The following is a 21,618-nucleotide window of genomic DNA, read 5'->3' as shown; positions in this document are numbered from 1 at the left end:
TTCTATCCAGTGTTTAATTCTCATGCTTCAGTTTTGGAAGGCTGTACTATCTATAGGTACCACTTCCTTTCTTCAGGTTATTCAGATGCAGTCTCCTATCTGTGTTTTGCAAAATTCATCAAATAATGTTTTGCAACATCTTCAGGTTAATTCCAAACAGGTTTAGAATAAGTCTAGATTATGACCACAGAAGACATCAGACACATTTGTCTGATTCAGCTGCCTGGGGCCATGGTAAGTTATTCAGTCAGAAAAGCAAATAGTTGCCATTTGTGTTACACTTACCTCTTTCTGAGCATGTAGAGAAGGCAAAAAAGCCCAGATGTCAATCTTTTAAAGTATATGAGGCAGTTTAACACTGCAACTGCCCCACCAAGCACATAGTTGTGAAGGTGTATGAGGGATCCACCTTGTTACTGATGTGAATCAGCAGCCAGACAGTTGAGTGTAGGTGTGCAGTTGCTCACTTGCTGAGCAGCAGCTTTGGCAACACGTAGGTAGTACATGCCTTGCTTTACATGATTAGATTTGGGAGATACTCTGCGCCGAAGAACTTTTTTAAACACTGTGTTGCCAAAGGTACTTTGAGTAGTGCTCATCTCCTTCCAACACCAGGACACAGTGTTGCAAAAGAGGCTGCGAGTTGAGAAAGGTGCAAAGCAAAGAGGCAGTAGATCTTTTATAAAAACTTCAGGGATGCTGGTCTGGCCTGCTTTCATTTTCCTCATTGACTTTCTGCTTTGAGTTTAAGAGGGAATGAAGCTGTGCTGCAGCAGAGAGGATGACAGAAGAATATGCTGGTGCCTGCTGAGCCAAACTCTGTTTGCTACTGTAGCTGTCATCTGGCCTTTACTCAGCTCTCTGTTCATCTTAGCATGACCTTAGCATTGAAGCTGATAAGGTTTCTCACCACTCTGTATGACCCTGTTCAAGAAATGTACATTCTTTCTACCACTGATTTTTTTTTTTTCTCCCCTTTAGTGATGTTAACAACAGTGCTTTGGTTTGTTCCTCTTATATTAGATTGTTTGGTTTGGTTTTCTTTTTTTCTTGTTTTTTGTTTTTTTTTTTTTTTAATAAATCATATGTGTCATGGTTATATGCAAAAGATAGGGTTTTTTCATAAATTTTTCCCTTGTTTGCTCTGGCACTCATTTCAGTCTAAAGGCTGAGTGGAGCACATTTAAGTGTGACTAATGCAAAGGGAAGATTTTTGCATTACAGGTAATGTAAATGTTACCTAGTCAGCAGCAAAATTGTTGTATGTGTATAAATTTTGTTCGGGGACAGTTTTCATAAAGCTTATTTTGAATTAAAAAAAATGTATTTGAAGACAGGCTGACAGAGTTTGGGTTGTTCAGCCTGCAGAAGAGAGGGCTCCAGGGAGACCTTACAGGAGCTTTCCAGTACCTGAAGGGGACCTACAAGAAAGCTGGAGAGGGACTTTTTACAAGGGCATGTAGTGATAGGACAAGGGGTAACTGTATTAAACTGAAAGAGGGCAGATTTAGATTAGATAAAAGGAAGAAATTGTTCACTCCAACGGTGGTGAGGTACTGGAACAGGCTGCCCAGAGAAGCTGTGGATGCCCCATCCTTGGAAGTGTTCAAGGCCAGGCTGGATGGGGCTTTGAGCAACTTGGCCTAGTGGAAGGTGTCCCTGGCCATAGTTGATATTAGATGGTGTTTACAGCCCCTTCCAACCCAAACCAATCTGTGATTTCAGGACGTTTTCTGAATTTTATTCAGAAGACATAGAATGGACCTGAACACATTCTGAAAGAAGAAATGCTTATCTGTTATGCACATAACGTATCACTTACGCACTTTCTAATGCTGTCAAGCACCACCACTGTCCTTATGCAACTTTGAGGATGGAGAAGAAAATTAAAAGCTACAAATCTGGAATGAAAGCAGGTGTTATACAGATTTTCAGTCTTCAGAGGCATCGTTATCATCTAGTGACGTAGGACATTCTGCCTTGTGTGGTTTTATGGCTACTCATATAGGAGAACTAAGATGATAACAAACACACTAACATTTCGTAAATCTAGGGGAAGCTGAAGAACGCCCTCTGTGTGTGGGGGCAGGTGTGTGTGCATTTTTAATGCCTTTGGAAAAGGGTTTCCATACGGTGCTTCAGAGGCAACTGAAACTATTTCAAGTTCCTGCCTGTTTAAAACAGTCCTCTCCCTCTTTCTCACTTTTATTTCTTTTTGTCTTTTAACCTCCTATTCTTTCATAAATTCTTTGTAATGAAATAATCATTGGCACTGGAAGATGTATTACAGAGAGCCTGCCCTTCCTATATATCTTCAATTGCTTCATTAATTTATGGGAAAGCATTTACTTGGGTTAAAAGTATAACAGCCTGCAAAAGAATTTAGTTGAGTTCATTGAGTTTTGCTTGGAATCAAAAGAGATATCGTGGCCTATGGGAAAACCATCGGCCTGTGGAGCAAATTTCAGAATTCTGTCACAAAAAATGTGCAGGAGAACCATTGATGTTATTCAGACTTGGGCTGAGCAATAGTTTAGTGATTGCGCAGTGGGAGCTGGGAACTTTAACTGTGTCCATAGGTCAGGTAACAAGTATTTAGAAATTATTCTATACAAAATTAGAGAATGAGAGTATGAACTAGAAAGGGTTAAAGACAATGTAGGTGTCAGGCAGAGTTGAGAAGACTATAAAAACTAAGGGAAGAGAATCTCAAGAAAAATTATGTAAGAAAAGATGCAGTATAGATGAATGTATGATTAAGCAAATATATGAATACCCCACTCCTAAGTTTTCAAAGGATGAACATTAAGGCATAATATGAATTATCATAGATATTTTTGTAATAGTCTAAGTGCTAACGTGAAATGGCAAAGGATGTCTTCCAAACACTAAAGTGTATGAGTTTCTGTAGAAAAATTACTGATAGCCTCATTACTTCAACAGTTTTCACTCCATCCTTAAAAATACACTTTTATAAGCAGAACACCAATTGTACAAATATAGAATTGTTTACTGTGAACAGGAAGAGCTGTGCAACAGCAGGTTTTCTCCCTTTGTTCCGCAATAGTGTGCGTGGCATTAGGTGTTGCTGATGGAGGCGAAGGCTACTACCCTTGTGACCTCGTGCAAGTACAGACAAGCGAGTCCTTTCTTCCGTGACAAGTTGTATCTCAGGCATATAAACTGCCATTTGTTAGCCCAGTCTTCCCTGAAAGTAAAGTAGGACATCTGCACTGGAAAACTATTAGCAGCTGACTTCTCATAAAACAAGGAAACCATTGTTTTTCTGGAGCTTGCATGCTTTTGCAATCCAGCAGCGCTCCCCCAGTTGGGTAGTGCTAAGCACCACAGTGCCATCTGGAGTTGAGAAATAAGGCACTATTGTTTCCAGAAGTGGGAGAAACATAAAAGCACTGTAAGTATTTATTTGATGAATTTTTATTTCACAAATTCAAGCTTTTAAAAGCTTTTAAAATTAACATTCAGTCTGGAGAAATGTTAGGGTGATGTTACTGATGAAAAGCAGGTCACAGAATACTTGTTTTGGTGACTTGGTATCAAGGTCAATTCAACATATACACCCTGAAAGCTATAGAATGCAAATTATTTTAGCAGCACAGCATCTTTTTTTTTTTTTAAGACATAAGCGGTCCTGCAAGCTGGGATTATTCTGAGTAGCCTTGCTGAGCTCAGAAAATTCATGTGGCAAAAGACGTAGTGAATGCATTTCTCTGCTGCTAAAAGTCAATAGGAATTTTGTTGCTGAATTAATTTGAAAGTCGGGTTGCTGCAGTTAGAATTTGCAGCAATTTACAGAATTTTTTTCTCCTGCCTCTTATAATGTATTTCTGACCTTCTTAGTCTTTCCAGTAATGCTTACTGTATTACTGAGGCGGCTAGAAAGAAGATCTGAACATGAGGAGCTTTTCAAAATCTTTTTCCTAAACATGATCTGCTGTCCTAAATTTGTAAAGCTCTTTTGAGCCCTGTATAGATAAATGGCAGGTCTGCAAAGTGTATAAGAAATTCTGCCAATGATGTTTTCAATTGCTGTTCATTGGGATAGTAGATATTGTTTGTGATTTTTTTTTTTTCCTAGGTAACAATGTGGTTTAAATTCCTTTACATAAGTAGCATAAGAGTGTGAACTCGTACAGTTTGTACATGTGCTGGCTGCTGCAGAAACAAATCCAGATGACCTTTGTAATTTCTTACAGTCTCTAACTGTAATTCTGAGTACATTTTTAGGCAAAAGAACTGTTGTCCATAAGCTGCACAGAGGTGCCTACCATAGCAATCTAAGCAGAGGAGTGGGGATCTGCGTTAACACCTGAATCCTAAACCTGGGTATAAGACCGACTACTGCTGCGACCTTGAGCAAGTCACATATGTGGCTCCGTAAAATGATTGTACCTCCATCATCACAGGATTTGAGGGAGGATTAATCTGTTTATATCTGCTTAAAAAGATGAAAAGCATCAAGTCCTCTCAGCTGCAGGTTGTTGGGAGTCAGTCAACACCATGAATGTCAGACATTGAAACAGCCATGCCCGGAGCCAGAGAATGTGAATATTGAAGGTGACAGCTTTAAAGTCTTTGTTATGTTAAGGGAAGCTTTAATTCTGACTTTTGCTGGCATACCATTCTATGACATACCTATCTGAAGACTTTTATGGGTGTATGCAACAAATCACAAATCCCTTATTGTGGATTTTAAGTTACTGCAGCTGCTTTGTGGCAAAATAAATCTGAAAATAGTTAAAAAACTTGGAGAGGAGGGAGCTGGCACATTAACTGATCTTTCAGCTATCTGAAAGGAAAATTAAGATATCTTATTTGACTGTTTTAGGCTTTGAGGTAGAGAGCATAGGTAGGTCTTGTGTATTTATTTTTTTTTTAATTACAAACCATTGGTATATTTTCAGTAAGCGAATTGCACAAATTTAAGCAGGAAAGCAAAATCTCAACAACACAGAAGCACTTCTACTCACCTTGCACACTCTTCTCAGAACTGCTAATTCCGTCTATAAGAATTTGTGGGTGTTACTTTCATGGTGATTCCCAGCCACACGTGCTGTGGCCTATCCGATGCTGTCATACATGCATCACTCCTACACTTTGATCCCTTCGGTCTCTGACTTCTCTTCCAGTATAAAGCTTTGGTTCCAGTTTTCAAAGCCACTGATGTATCATGTCTTGGCTACAGCAGAGATAGCATCTCTTTATCTCAGTAGGAGTACAGTGTTCTTTTGATCACCAGAAATCAAAAGCCAACAAAAGTGTAATAATAAGTAGGAAGAATACATTCTCTATTGAGATCAGCCACTGCCTAATAAAGTGCCACATACGAGGGCCAGGAAGCATGGCTTGTACTTTGCAGGATGGGGAGCAAAAGTGAATGTATCACTTTGAGCACAGTCTTTATCATTTTTTTTCAACAACAGGAATCTTTGTTTCCCTATGAGGACATTTCTCCTGCTTAATAGTGTGGCAATAGCAGGTGGGTTGTACAGCAAGGAGAACATAATTCATCTCTTACTCATTCAATCCTGGGAGAGAGCAAAATGAAAATAAGACAATGCTGATTAGCAAAGAATTTTTTCAGCAAGGTTGGACAGATTATTCAAACCCTTTCCTTTGGAAAAGCAAATTAACTTTGTTGTGGATTAACACAATGGTAGGTATACATTTCTTTACATAACCACATGATAAGACCTAGTTTGTATTAAAACTCACATCTTTGCAAACTTTATTTTATGCTACTTTCATTTTAAGTGGATGTTTTGCTAAAACATTTCTGCTCAATTGAATTGTGCAATTTATCTAACTGATGTGTGTGTGTGTGTGTAGATGGAGAGGGAAGGTCAATCCTATTCTTAGAGCCTGTGCATTTTCCCCCTTAGCTGTGTATGAAATTGTGCAGCTTTGGACCATATAAAGGTCTTACACTGAAAGAAAAGGCCACCTGGGACAGAGGCACCTTATCCTCATCATAGTTTGACTTTTGTGCAACAGGACAGATTGTATCAGTTAAAAAAAGAGAGTCATGTCCCTGATAAAACAGTGTTGGAAACATGTACAGATCATGTCTCCCTTCCCTCGTTGTTACTCATCTGCTTTCATTTAAAGTGACGCCAGTGTGGTGATACTAATCTGATTGAGCTGCAGGAGTGCTTTAATAGAAAGTTTAGAGAGGTGGTTTTAATCCTGTACAGAACATTCTGACAGAGGATGGCAAAACAGGAAGCCCTCTTGTGCAGATCCTTCCTCACTGTCAGGGCAGGGTGGAAGATGCTGTCTGTAATGTCATGCCATTATCCCAAAAAGTGCTGGCTCCTCTAAATTTCTTTGCAACAGCTGCTGCTGGAAGCTCAGCTCTTTGTCCTGAGCTGTGGCAGCTGCCTCTGCTGATGGGAAGAGTTTTGTTTTCACGGATTTGGATGGCGCTAGAAGTGAACTTGGAGGTCATCTGGTCCTTCCTCCAGCTGTGAAGCTGGACAGGCGCTCTTGACAGATGTTCTCAGTGACAGACAGAGATCTGGCTCTGAGATACAACAGCTAAGCTGCCTGTCCTAAATTAGGGGGCCTGTCAGCTTTTACTGTGTGCAGCGGCAATTTGATGCCCGGTTGTTTTTCAGCTTTTCAACTATGGCCATTTATTCAAGCCATATGATTGTGTGAAAGTATAAGATTTTACTTGAGGGATCCATTGTGAAGGTGGTGGCTTGATCTTTTAGTAAGTGTGTGTCCTCTGTTTTTATTCTCCTGCTTGAGCAGTTCACATTTTCTGCTACCCCATAACAGCCTTGCTCAGCCAACATCATGAAAATAAGCTTCCTTGGCTGTAGAACTGCAAAGCATTTAGGAGTTTTGAATAAATAAGGCAGCCTGTACCTCTTCAAATCAACGGCAGGCTTCTTGTAAAGACTCATGCATGGGATTAAAGAAATACACAAAAGTATGATCACTGCCTACAGACTGAAGCGTTTAATTCAGAATGGAATGAGCAAACAAGCATAGTGAATTGAGATCTCTGTTCTTGGAGAATAAACATATCTGTACAAGCTCTCTTCTAATTCGCAAAAGAAATTGTAGTGTAAATGTCCATAGTTGGCACACTTTTAAGAAGACACTCTTACAAATTGATGTGTGCGGTAACAGTGAGATATGCTCGGCTTCCCTAATACTGATTGATGTATTTTGTCCATACACACCTGCATTTGAAGGCATAGAAAAGAATGTTATTCTCTGTGAGAAGAAGTGACACTGAAAGCTTAGAGCAGCCCTACATTTGCAACAGAGATACAAAGGACTTTTTGAATGACCAGCTAGTGATAAGTGGCAGAGAAAAAAAAGTCCTATTGTGTAACCACATAAAGTGCTGGAGACAAGACAAATCTATTTACATATGAAAACTTGGACCTCAAGCAAATTCTTATGGAAAAAGACAAGAGATGGGATAAAATAAATGCATAAATCAGAATTCCTTCTTCCCCACAGAGATTACTGCAAATGTCTACCTTTCTCATTTATCATTAAATTCTAATCCTTTATGCAACTGCAGTGATGGTCCCCAAAATACACTCAAGCTTTGTTCATAAATGTTTTTCTCTTCTAAACATGCACACAGAGAGAGGTATAAATTATATAGTGAATAGGTGCTATATATTCCATTTCTCTCTACAGGTCATATTGCATCATGCATTATATTTAAGAAAATGCTTCTCCAGTTTTAGCAACATGACTAAGTATCAGTCAGGAAGAGCAAGGGTAATTGGAAAGATAACAAGGCAAGATTCTGTGTTATTTGTACAACATTAAACTGAAGAAAAAAATAACATTGAAACTCTTAGAATATTGATATACTATGTTCATACAGGATAAAAACCAAATGGTAACAGGTCTTTGATATTCTAGTGCTATGAGAAACTAATTTTTACTCTGACTTGATGTATTATCTTTCTTTCAGCTGATTCTGATAAAATATTTTTCCTCTATACCAAGTAGCTTTTAATATTTCAGTAGTTTACATTTTGTGTAATGTAGCATGGAAAAAAAATATTGCATTATATGAACAGCCCATGATGTTATTTAATCGTAATGGAACAAGTTAGAAATGTGGTCCTGTTTAAGCTTGTACGTTACCTGTTCAAAACTTTGCATCGCTCCTTGTTAATTTGCTTCTGCATGCCCTGCTTGAACTTTCCTGTATATTAGGCAACCCTAATGAAATTGTAGGCCATGAGGGCTTTTAATACAAATAATTAGTGCAACAGGTTTTTGTTAAATTTCAGATTCAGTTAAACTGAAGAACTGGAAAGTGTTGAGAGAGAAATAATATAATGTACCATTTGTATGGGCCAGGTGCTTTTATATCTGAAGTAACTACCATATTATGTTACCTTTTTGTAAATTATTTAAAAGGTTCTGCTGTTTGAGGAGTCAGAAAAGTTTAAGCAAGAGCTGATAGGGCTCAGACAGGCAACTTTATTGTTTGTGACAGTGGCTGGTATCCTCAGCCAAAACGAGCTCTAAAACTCTTAAGTGTCTAGCCAGATAATCACAGGGAAGATGATTGTGATGCTTGTGATTTCCGACAGAGAGTAGTTAGTGCTGCGAGGAGGGCTGAACTACTTCTGCTAACATGAATTTAAGGCAGTGTTTTGACGCTGGATTGAATTCTTTGTGCACTAACAATTCTAAACAGTCTGCTTCAGTCACATTTTTTTCAAATTCTAATAATCCAGGATTTGCATGGGATTTCTCCTCTCATTTTAAATTGAGGAGTTCTCAAAGATTATGTTCTCTTAAAGGCATTATCTTAATAATGCCTTAGCATGAATGCATTTAAAACCATAGCAAAAGTTCAGTGAAGAGTGAAATAGCCACAAGCCTGCATATTTCAATAGCAAATGGGTTTGTCTCTTTAAATTGCATACCAGCCTTATCTGAAAAATGTAAATTCTACTGCTAAAAGCACATTCCTCTGAAATCAGATGTGGGATTCATTACTCAAGGCTGGTTGTTTCCACTTTCATCTAATGAATTTTCCTGAATAGAAAGGATGATAGGGGGGCAAAGAACTAAGGAAAGCAGACTTGTGCAGTTGATATTAATCCCTTCCAAAATTACTGTGTCATTTGAAAACAAATGGACAAATTCACTCCTGGTCATCTGAAGGGTGAATTTGCTAATCCTACTGTTGCTTATGAAGCTTTATTGCCCTGCAAGCTGCAGGTGCCAGCCCAGCACAAATCAAGCCTCACCGAGGGTTTAATTATTCACATCTGCCATGGAGCACATTTGGGTCTAGTGGGGCCACCTCTGGTCTTCCAGAGGAGCTCAGCTTGGGAGAGTTTGGAACCATTCACCAACCGTGTCCCCACAGATTCCCCGGGTTCTTGGAGCCACAGCAGCTCATCCTCCAACAGACCCTGGATGTTTGCAAAGCTGATTGAGGAGCTGGAGTTGCCAGAATGACAGAACAGCCAGTTAGGAAGCTTTAGAACACAGTTTAGGAAGCTTTGAAACTCCCAGAAAATGTTAAAATTGATAGAAGATGATTTTGCAAGTATGATAGAGCTTTTAACAAGTTTGCTAAGAAAATAAACAAGTTATTTCCTTTGGTAATGCAGCGTTGCCTACAGTTAAATTTAGTAGCTCTGAATAAAACCAACAAAGATACCAGTGGGTGGAAAATGTACTTCTGCAGAGTTGTTTTCTGAGAAAATGCATGGACTATATGAAAAGGAATATGAACCTCAAACTACTGTGGTAATCTCTACAGGCAGGCATCATGAAAACAGAAGTGAATTATTTCAAAGTGGCTGAAGGACACAAAGCTGCACATTGGAGAAGAAAAGACCTGTTGATAAGGTTCCCTGCTAATCTTCCCATTTCACATTCCTCCCCAGCAATCAGCTGAACGGAGTGAGGAAATGAGAACAACTCAATTCCTCAAACAAAATTAATGGCTTCAGTGAGGCAGTGAGGGCAATATGTTCTTCCCGGTTAAGCAAAACTGTGTACCTGCAACAAATTACTGTAACATTCAAAATTCATGAGAACTAGAATATGCCCAGACTCTGAAACAGGTTGAGAAAGGACATGAAAAATTTCCCAAGCTGTGAGCAGCAAAACTAATGAGACACGGGATCTTAAGCAACTTGCATCCTAGGACCTCAGCATCTCCTTCTGAACTGTGTGACCCTGCATCTTCCAAAAGCTCTGTGACATCCCTCACCACAACTCTCGCACCTTCCAGCATCCCATTTAGTCCCAAAGGCAACACCTGGGGTCTTCCCTCTTGCTGCATCCCCCTTTTTCATCCTCGCTCACTGAAAGACCTGCTGAAGACTCTCACTTCCTTCCCACAGCACCCAGCACTGCTGGCAGCCAGGTGAGCACCCAGCTTTTGCTTTCTGGGTGTCCAAACAGAAATTAAAATATTGGATTTACCTGGTATCCTGTCTGTAGAAAGAGCAAGGTCTTTCCTCTTCCAGCTGCTAGTTATCACAAGGTTTAGAAAAAACAAAGCAACTTTCCAACTTCTGTCGGATGTGGTTTATAGCAAAGAGAGTGACAGAAAATGGATGGGCAGTCATTGTGTAAGCTTTAGTTCCTTAGGAACTGGACTAAATACTGGGCAAAACCATAGGTTAGTGAGTAGATATTAAGTCAACTTTTTAATAAAGATGCTAGTGTTTTTGCTGTTCTCCCTGTTGCATTTAAAATTTTGCAAACCTTGTTATTTATAAGAAAATGTAAACTTTTTTAAAAAAAACTTATTTTAGAAATTTGTGCAAAATTATTTGGTTACTTATTATTATGAACTTAATTATTATTTACAAATACAGTAATATGTTTTTTCATAAACCTTCTCCCAGTCTTTCAGTTTCACATGACTACACTAAATTTTGTATTAAAAACCCAACCCAAGCAAGTATCTGAAAGATGAGTCCAAACTACCTGGGCAATTTGCCTCACTTTTATTGGAAAACTATTTCTGTGAAGCAACACTGATCTTTTTTTACAAGTTCTTAAAATGCTTGCCTACTCCGAGTTTCACTGCATTAAAAAGTTGTACTTTTGAAAACATTTGCAGTATGTATTTCAATACCACTTGTATGTTAGCATAGGTTGTTGGAGATACCATGCAGCTCTTACACAGTGTTGGAAATGAGACCGAGCTGCAGTTCTGACTTATAAAAAGATCCCTGCTTCAAAGTTCATTCCCACTAAAATCAATAGGGCTGGCAGTGAATTCACTGGGAGCTGAAGCTGGACTGAAATGTCCATCTGTTACAGCTGCCAGGGCATGGGCCACCTACATTTTTATGATGCCCGTTTCTCAAGAGTGAAGCACTTCTTCCAGATCCTTCTCTTTTTTGTAGACTAAGACCATTTCAAATGGATGAGACTCTGATGTAATTATGACTGTATGACTCTGCAGTTGTCAGAGCAATAAAATGAGGATGGCACATTGTTAAACCTTCAAATATAGTTAGCACAGACCTAATAATCCATTGTTTCTAACCATTTCACCCTATTTGTGGGACCTTTGGAGAAAGGCCAGTGAGGAGTCAGCCACGGTAAATTGCCTTCTGAACCTCTGTACTCCCTGTTTTCCACCTCTGAGCACCAGGAGCCCAACTGTTCCTCTTTCCTTGCAAACTTGCCTTTTCCTCCGCAGCTCAGGGTGGGCTGGCTGTGCTGCGTGACACTGAGAGAGTTGTGTTATGTTCTCTTGGTCATTAAGTTTTCAAGAATTACTCTTGTTACAGCCTTAAAAAGTATTTTTAAAAGGTTATACGTAATTCGAATTGGGGATTTTGCAGTGAAAAAGGGAAAAGGATTATTGTTGCTATGTGGTTTGGACCAAGAGTTGCAAGCTTTTGTAGTAACACAGCTTGTTCTGTCATGCACACAACCGAACTCTGACTCAAAGCTGCATGTAACAATTACTCAGTATTTAATCTCTGCTTTCCCACCAAGCACCCCTCTTTCAAAGCCATTTCCCTACTTCATGCTGTTATAATGTGGTGAAGAGATACAGCTCATAACCAAAACATCAGGCATAGAAATCTGCCTCTGGAACAACTGCTTGACATAATAACAATTTTACTGTTTTTAAAACCTTTGTCTATGTAGCCAGGGTTCACTGCAATTGAATTTGAATAGGAATATTGACTATAACTTCTCTCCCATGCAAGAAGGTGGTATTAAAAGGGACAAGGTGCTAAAAACTTAGCAAGTCCTAAATAATCCATCCTTTTTCCAGTGCAGATGATGCTGTGGAGTGATGCCTTAAGACTTCTATGCTTCCCTTGGTACAGCAAACACCAGGCAACCATTCCACATTCCCCAGCACACAAGCATGCTGCATTAAAAGTAGAAACCTAAATAGTTTTGCCTTTTACGTTTCATTTATCTAAAAGAAAGTACTGTCAATTTTGCTTAAGTCCATTCTCACCAGTGGGACTATTAATGAATGGCACCATGTAAGAATTTGTAAAACAGGATCTTTAATGCTAGTAGAGACAGGATTCTCTACGTTGAATTCAAAACTAAGTCAAATCCAATTAAGACAGAAGTAGGAAATTCCCATTCCAAATACAGGTAGGAAGAAACTTCTCTACTGTAATCTAAAAATCGCCTGCTTCAATCCAGGGGTGCTGACTAGTCATAGGGTTTTTAGGGGGAGGTATGGAAAGGGGTGAAGGTTTGGAGTCACTGAAATAGTAAATAAAAATACACACAACATTAAAAATTTATGCTAAACATCATGCTTTTTATTTTTTTGAGAAAGAGCAAGAAAATAGCAGTACTTCAACAGACTAGAAAAAGCCTCAACTAAATACCAAAAGCACAGCAAATTATATTAAAAGCTGATACATTCTTAAGTCAAAGCATAGAGTTGTGTGTACATATGCATGTATATATACTCGTATATATGTATGTATACACACATACACACTGAACTTTTTAAATATAAAAGTAGCCATTTGGATTATCTGTGTTTGCCTTATCATTCATTTTAGTTTTGGGCAAGTGAAGTTATTAGACCAGAATTAACATTAAAAAAAAAATCCAACCATTGCCACAGACTAGATTAATAATTTATACACATACACACTTACAGCACAGTCTTTACTGTTGTGGCCTTTAAATTCCACTAAGTAAGCCAGTTTTAGAGGGAATGCACAAAAACTCCACCCTGGAAGTCTCTTGACTTTTATCACTGCAACATCCTAGCCTTTGCTAAAAACTAAGAGAGGAGCTACCCCAGAATGTGATCTCCAATTCTTTCCGTAAACTGTATGCATGCCAGACGCGAACCATGCAAAAACCCTTTGAGATTTAAGCCCTTAATTATTAGCTTGTGTCAAGATTCAGGCACTGTGCTTTAGAATTAAGAAATGAAAATCGCTTTGGGAGCTGATTTAACTTAGAGAAGGGTGAAGACTCATAGTTGGCAATTCTCATATTCCAAGCTGATTAAGCATTACATTTACACACTATGAAATAATAAAAACTTAACTGAGTGCTTTAGTAAGTTCTGAAAACAAAAATAAGTTATACTTCGAAGAACAAGTTAGTATAAAAAGTTTTAACATATGCAAAGTATGTGCTCAAAATACTTATTTTGCATTTTTAAAAAGAGCTGTAGTCTACCTTACAGAAACAAAGTTCACCCAGTATAAAATATTGCAATTTGTCCCATTTTGTCATATGAGCGGTTTCCTTATTCTTCATATGATCGAGAAAACTTGCACAAGAGTTCATGTTATTCCAAGCCACATAGTGGCAGACAGACTAAGTTTGAATCTGTGCTTTTACTATGCAGTACAGTAAAAGCTAAGCAAACCATTTCAGAACAGAGTTTAGCAGGTCAAAGCACTATGTTGATGCAAGATATCCAGACAATAGTATAAAAGTTAATGCCAAGTGGCAGTACCAAGAAAGTGAATTAGATCAACAGAAAAAAACTGCTGATAACATTCACTATCACACGTGCAGCTTGTAAGCTAGGAATAAGGAAAAGTCAAAATTAGCTTAAGGATAAAATTAAACCGTGTAAACAATCCACCCAGTACGAAACTGGATGCAGCTGATAAAAGCAGAACTAGCTTAGTAGAGCTGAGGATGTGCGTGCATTCAGATGCCTGTTCAAAATGCAGTTATCAATACCACTGACCAAAAAAACCCCACCTATAGCTATTTACACCACAGCGGAGGCTTCCCTCCCCCCTTACAAAGTTATTACAACTCAGGAAGTCACTGCTGTCTTCTACGATTAAATTCCAGTTATAAACTACCAACATTTGTAAGTTGAAAACACCCACCTTGCAAATTAAATTGAAAACTCTTGTCAAGCATGTCTGAGGACTCTTCAAGTTAGAGTACAGCACTTTCCTCAAGTGGTATTTGCATGAGTAACTTGTACTAACAGCCTGTTAAAATAAGTGAATTTAACACAACTCGGGGTAGCTGGGTGTTCCTCCTCAGGCAGAGAGATCCGTACAGATTCCAGTTGTTCTTGCTGAGGTATGTTACAGGGAGAGAAGGACAAAAGAACCTCTGTCAGCCTGGAGGTGAATCTTCCTGCTTCTAGAAGTATTCCTCCTCCTCATCAAAAAAGCCGTTTTCCAGAGCGTACGTGCAGTCTGCGTTAGAGTCAGCTTGACAGGCACCTTTATACTCTTGAATCGATTCATACAGGGAGTACAGCTGACACAGCAATGACATATCTAGCTGCCGAAGGCCAACCTGAGGGGTGAAGAATGCAAACAAACAAAAAAACCCAAAAAGTATTGGAACTGTGATTTTACAGGCAGTATAATGATATATATTTTCCGTTACTAAACAAAGGCATCAAGCTTCTTTCTACCTTAAACAATTATGAAATACACAAGTATAATTCATTTTTGAAGGTCCCCACAGCATAAATCGGACACAAGAACGAGGAACAGCGTGATGCAATACAGCAGAACATGGGCAAAGTGTACTTCAAGACTGTTGTATTACAATGCCTTGCTTAACTTCCAATAAGCAATTCACTCCTGTCCAAAGCATTACAGATAAATTCATAAACTCTACATTCCTCATTGTGCAAGAGACATACTTTTCCAGTAACACTGTGTGACTGTCACGCATCTTTCTTACGCAGTATCGTAGGCTCTCCAGTTTTCTTTAAAGTGGCCTGGATTAAAAGTTGCAAATGGAGCTCTGGCTGGCTTTCCACTTCCCAGACAAGTATCTTCTACTATAATTATCTTTTTTGTATCCACATATATAGGCAACTGACAAGGGTAGATATGTCTAGCACAATACAGCGTGCCACTTGAAGGCAGCATAACTAGGGCAGATGTGAGATAAGGATGTACATTCTAGCCTGCAAATCTTCAGGATGTTTTCATGTGCTACTCAAGCATAGGTCTGATTTATAATTAACTGCCTAATATTTTTGGTCCCCAAACTTCTAAAATATTAGTTCCAGGGCTAATTAAAGATTTGGAGCAACAGTTTAAAAAGGTTACCTTGTAGTCTGCATCTTTGTGTCAGGTACAAAACCAGTACATTGCACCACAAAACAAAATAAAGGTAGTAATTTAACTCAAAGCAGTTTCCCTCTCTAGCAAGGAAATGGAGAGTTCATTTGATATTGTCACCTAGACAAGTCAGATCAAATTAAATCTAGTTTTTGTCTTGCAGTAAATTAAAACCACTACCCAATTTAACATTTTCAAGAAGCAATTATTTCTGCCTATGTTTTCAAATAAATGTTAGGCTGACAGGCTGTTCCTAGTTAACCTCAGTTTCACCAAATAAAAGTTTTTGCTACAACTCATGCTCAGAGAGGGAATAAAAAACCAAACAAACAAAAAATTGTAACGTTAGTAGCTTTTACCGCAGCCTGAACGCCAGGCTACATTTCACCCAGAATGAGAATTCTTGTCTAAAAATCTCTCCTAGATTCTAAGGACAGATACACTCGGCACATGAGAAAACCACAAGAAGCTAGCATTAAGATCTTCTGGCATTGCTGAACTATCCTACCAGCTCCTTTTTCTAAAGATGGAAGGAGAGGAGGGTGCAAAATATCACCACCACAACAACTTACCAACTGAGAAAAACAGGATATGGCGTCATTCAGGACCAACACATACTACTTGGTGAGGTTGTGAAGCTGAGACATGATGTCCCATACAGACCAAACACGAGGACTTTAGGACAAGACATGGAACAAGACGTGGAATGCTGTGCCAGCTGCCAGGAGGTTATGGACAAACCTTTCCACCACCTCAGATCTATGCTGCTTTTCACTACCCATCTCTGTTTTCCACTGTAAAATGAACACAACAACTTTCTCTTCCCTTGTTTAAGCATGCACTTGGCAGGAAGCAAATGCTACTCTTCCTTGTTCTCTATTCTGTAAGAGGAAACCAGCACTTGTGCAAATGTCCTTCTGCAAAAATTTGTAAAACAAGAGCAACCAAACAAGACTGCAGGAGGGAAAATACAAGGGAGGTGTTTGTACCATATCCACCTCCATCTAGCCCTGCTGAAGTAATTTCATCAGACTTGTTAAGCTAATGACTGTTTACCTGCCCAAGAATAAAGTCTGCACACCAGCCTTTGGAGGTAACAGTGGATGAAGTTTGGCTTGCCCTTCCTAAACAAACTGCTTGCCTTGGGTAAGAAAGGATGCTGTGAAGTTTCATCTAATGCTATGACATGCGAACAGGAGACCCACCAGGTAGACTTACATGAGAGCTAAACATCTGAAGGACAAGACTGCAGCGAAGAACTGTTCAAAGACCAATTAGGAGTGAGTTGAGCCAGAAAACTCAACCTGTAGACGGAAGAACTGTTCTTCGTCTCCTGAGGAACACAGGAGCATTTTCACCAGCAGCTCTCCCATTTCAGCTCTGTAAAGCACTTCAGTGCTTACTGTGAAGATCAATTCTACACCAAGTGCAATCTCCAAGATAGAAATTCCTCAGCAGAATTAACTTAGCAGGCCGTAACACCACATAGTTACATTTAATATCTTTTCTGTAGCTGCCACTAGTGTCAAGCAATGAAACACAAACAATAGTCGATTGAAAAAAAAGCAGCCTCTAGCTCTTCAGAACTTTCAAGTCTGATCCCCGAGGTAGCAAAAGCCTGAAGAAATGCCCAAGCCTGCTAGCACAAGCATAAAGATTTTAATTCCAGCCAGCCTGCATTTGACTCCAGAGTTTTATCATAGCACCTACAAGACAACCTATAACACACAGTCCCATGCAATCGTCCCTGTTCCTTGGGATCACAGTTCTGAAGTGACCTCTCCTTTCCTCCCTCCCCCTCCAAGGCATCTAAATCCACCACTTTCTCATCTTTCAAAACTTCTATACATAGCACCTTGCCTGATCACGCAGGGAAAGATGCTCCTGTGCATTTCTTCCTCATACACCATCAAAAATTTAAAGCAAGTTTATTACTCAATGGAAATGCTATCTCTGCTGCAAGAAAGCGTGTTCAATATAAATAATAAAGTGCTATTATCTATTTGATGAATGGCAGCATATTAATACGTGAGAGTCTCTCTAATTTGTACAGGCCACAAAAAGATATATCTGGAACTGAGGAGGCTGTTGCTTTAAAGCCTTTGATGTGTTCAGAGGTAAAGTATTTGTTCTTCAGAAGTGTTTTATCAAATTATCATCAAGGATAACAGAGTATCAAAGGGTAAGTCTAGTTGCCAAATTACTTTAACAAGCATCCCATTTGATTTTCCATTAGGAAAAATAAATTAGACTTTCATAATGACTTATCTTTGATTTTTTTGAAAGGATGAAGACTCCTGATATCACATCCTTGCTTCCCCTTAGCATGCTGCAGAAAAAAGCCCCAGGGCTGATAACCACTTTTGCTTCCTGAGCTTCAACACAAACTGGCAGCTCTATTAACGTGACTTTAAGATAATCTTATATTGTATTTAAACTACTTGTTGCAAGACTCATAGCAGACTAAGATTTCAGCAGACTACATCATCCTTCTAAATCCACCGAAAGGTCTTTCAACAGAGTTTCTTGTGCTCCAACACCTTTTTACCATGAGAAAAAGGCCTTAAAAAGGGCAATATCATATTCTGTATGTTTTAGAATACTAAGTGCACCATGCCGAGGTCAGTACCGGCCTTAACAACTGCAGCTGGCACCAGCAAAGCACCGACACCCCGGCTAGTGTTCAATCAGAAGCCGTGCCAGGTGGCCCGGGGGAATTTCACTAATAACCCTGCGCTACAGAATCAAAACAAAGTCGTGAAGAAAGCTAGGCTTAATTGCACCTCACCTGTACTGAATGAATCCCTGGTGATACTTTGATTTATGTAACCGACAGCCTTCTACAAGGGGTGTGGGGCTCCCGTGGGTGCCGCAGGGCGAGGCTCGTTAACCGGCTCCCGGCCCGCAGACCCCCAAGCGCCAGCACCGGCCCAGGCTGGCGGGGCCAGCGCTGCTACCGGGGCCAGCGCTGCCACCGGTGCGTGTCACGGTACCTGCACCGCGCAGCAGCCGGGCCGGTTACGTGGGGCTGCACCGCCCCGGCCCTGGGCCCGCACCCACCCGCGCCGCCCGCTCCGCCACCACCGGCCCCGGGAAGGCCCGCTGGGCGGCGTCGGCAGCGCCCCCCGCCATCGCCGGCCACGTCCGCCGGCCCGCCCCGCTCACCATCTCCTTGCGAAGCAGCGCCAGCGCCGCGTCCAGGTTGGGAGGCTTGGGCGGGCGCGGGGAGCCCCGGCCGCCGCCGCTCAGCTCGTCCTGGATGCGAGACTTCTGCGCGTAGAGCCGCTCCAGGTCCCGCCAGCGCCCGCCCTGGCCGCCGCCGCCGGAGGAGGAGGAGTTCAGCAGCCCGCTCAGGCTCTTGGGCAGCGGCGGCAGCCCCGCGCCGCCACCGGGCCCCAGCAACCCCGGCCCGCTCATGCTGCGGCGGCGGCGGCGACCGACGGAGAGAGCCGCCTCGGCCCCGCTGCGGGAGGTGCCGCCCGGAGCCCGCCCCGCCTACGGGCCGAGGCGGGGGGGGAGAGCCCCGGCGGGCGGGGCAGGGGCGGAGAGAGGCTAAGGGAGGCCTGGAAGGCAGGAGGCTGGGCCGCAGGTGCCCGCGGGTGCGGGGCGCACTGTGGGCGGGCCTGGCTGCCACGCCGCATGGTACAGTGACGGCTTTGTGTGAGGCGAGGCGCGGCGCGGCGCGGCGGGGTGTCCCCTCGGGCAGGGCCCGGCCTGCCGCCCGCCTCAGCCGGGGCGCTGCGGCCAGCGCGCCTGTGCTTGGCTGGAACGCCCCCGCGGCAGCCGCCTGCCCGGGGCTGGGAGGGGCGGGAGGTCCCTGCGGACACAGCGGAGCCTGCGGGCTCGGTGCAGGGATGCCGGAATGGGCTGGGGGGGATGAAATGCAGTGAAAGCAAGCGCGAAAGCTGATTAAATGCTCCAGGCGGAGGTGGCCGTTTTTTCTGTGGCGATGGTATTATTTCAGTCACCTGGTAACACGACAGTGCTCTCCCTATCAAGGTGTTTCCCTTCTCATCCTCACAGCCAAGCTTTGCATCAAAAGCCTTTATCTCCAAGCGTTGAAACTAAACAAGCTTGGGTGTATCTGCTCTGGGAATCAATTCTCTCAAGCTGACTCTCATGTTTTAATTCCAGGTTTATTCACAGAGAGGTTTATTGTTCTGGCTTACAGACATACCCGCGCACCTTAGAGGGTCATAGCAGGGGTGCCATGCTGCAGGAGAGGCTGGTTTGGGGCAGGGAGATACAGTATGAGAATCCCCAAAACTGCTAGTGCAGACGCAGCTGTGGTATCACAGGAATACCGCCTCTGGGCCAACTGTAGCGTGCACTTGGTTTCTGGCCCTGTATTTTTTTCCTCATTTTCCTTGTCATGTTTGTATTTCTGCAATCTCTTGAATAAATTACAGCGATTTGGGATTATTTGAAATTCAAACCAAAGCAGGATATAAAATCAGAGTTCTGGGAAGGTGCTGCCATTGCATAGCCAGACTGTTTAAAGGTGCAGTCCTATTGCCACAACCTGTTTTGTCTGTAAGATTTTTCTCTTCAAGAAGGAACCTGATATGGTGATTTTGAGTTAAGCCTCTACCTTATTTTCAGTTTTGTTGCCAGACTCCCATGGCTTTTTCATGGTTTAAATGTCATCAGACTGTGACAATTGTTTGAAAACCGCTTACAGTGGAGGAAGCTTTTCCAATATTTATTCATGTTTACATGCTACTTTAGGGATTGATTTTTCAGATGACCTGATGTGCTTTTTAATGCTTTGTACACTGGAATCAAGAAGATATTTGTTTCCTCTGTTATGATGCCACTTTGGCCCAGGTCAGTTGTGAACAATAAAATAGTGTTGATAGCCTTTATGAAACTAAAGACATTTTAAACCATCGCTACCGTAGAATAAAAGAATCAACAACCCCCTTGTCCTTCCAGGCCAAGGGTGCCTGACAGCAAAAGTATTTATTCAGTTTGCTGAGGATGTAAGCATTTAACTGTCTTCCTGTATATTAGCAAATACATTTATTTGTTTGTCTTCCAGCCCACCCCCCTCTTTCTTTTTCTTTTTTTTTCTTTCTTTCTTTCTTTTTTTTTTTTTTCCCCAGATGACAGCTATTTGGAAAAGCTTGTGAATATTCTTATTTTATCTAGACCAGCTTATCTTAATTATTTTTTTCAGCTTGCTTGATCTTATTAGATTCTAAGTGCATTTTCTTTACACTCGGGTCCTTTAGGCACCTTGTTGTCATATCTTTACTATTGCAAAAGCCTTTATGTTGGCTTACAGTGCCACTTTGTGATCTGAAAAATAAAAAAGATTACTTTTTGAAGTCTCAGTGACACTTGTCTCACTTGGCAACCTTATCTAGGCTTCATTCATATGAAATTCATAACTATCCTTTAAAATCTAAGTCTACTGCTTTATTTGGTCTGATTTAGTTATAACGTGGTGGTAATGGAAGCTGGAGCCTTTTGCAGTTATGCAGTAAGCCTTTGTTAGCGTATAAACCTCTCAGCCTTTGTTGGTTCTTAGAACTGAACTGCAGAAGTGTGTTCCTTGTCTAAACTGTCTTTTGTTAAGGACGTTACCTAAAAAACCCCATATTAAAAATACATGTAGTTTATGTCATAAAGAACAAGGAAGTGCCAGAAGAGAGGTGTTCCATCCCATTTCCTTACACAAATGCATTATGGTATATTTTTAATTTACGTATTCATATGGGATGTCTTTTCCTTTCCTCCTTCATTAGGAGGGTACGCAATGCCTGTGTATCATTTGTACATCATTTACTAACATTCCTCTTTCCAAATGTGGTGATCTATATGCATTATAGCGTATCTTGAACTGATATATCAAGACTGTTTCCTACAGCCACTTCTGTGATGCTTTCCCCTCTAATAACCGACTTATCTACAAATGTTAATGAATTCTTTATGACAGCCCTGTGATAGAAAGTGGTGTTGTTATTCACAGTGGAACCGGGCCACGGGGAGCTAAAGGTAGGTCATGGTAAAAAACGTGTACTAATTTGAAGCGCCTGGTTTGTGATTCCTAGGGGTGATTTTC

The 21,618-nt window shown here is 41.0% G+C and overlaps 1 protein-coding gene across 1 annotated transcript; it reads right to left on the bottom strand.

The window, feature by feature from the left end:
- Positions 1-12,914: 12,914 nt before the first annotated feature.
- FAM89A (family with sequence similarity 89 member A) lies at positions 12,915-19,001 on the bottom strand. The gene is made up of 2 exons (XM_080342565.1): positions 18,717-19,001; positions 12,915-14,769 (listed from the first exon to the last, which is right to left on the bottom strand). Exons 1-2 carry the CDS (start codon positions 18,966-18,968, stop codon positions 14,611-14,613), a joined length of 411 nt encoding a protein of 136 aa, XP_080198691.1. The 5' UTR covers positions 18,969-19,001; the 3' UTR covers positions 12,915-14,610.
- Positions 19,002-21,618: the final 2,617 nt, after the last annotated feature.

The sequence above is a fragment of the Nesoenas mayeri genome (genome assembly GCF_963082525.1).
Source record: "Nesoenas mayeri genome assembly, chromosome: 3".
Lineage (NCBI taxonomy): Eukaryota > Metazoa > Chordata > Aves > Columbiformes > Columbidae > Nesoenas > Nesoenas mayeri.
Note: the sequence above shows the minus strand (reverse complement) of the source record. Positions and strands in the feature narration are given on the sequence as shown.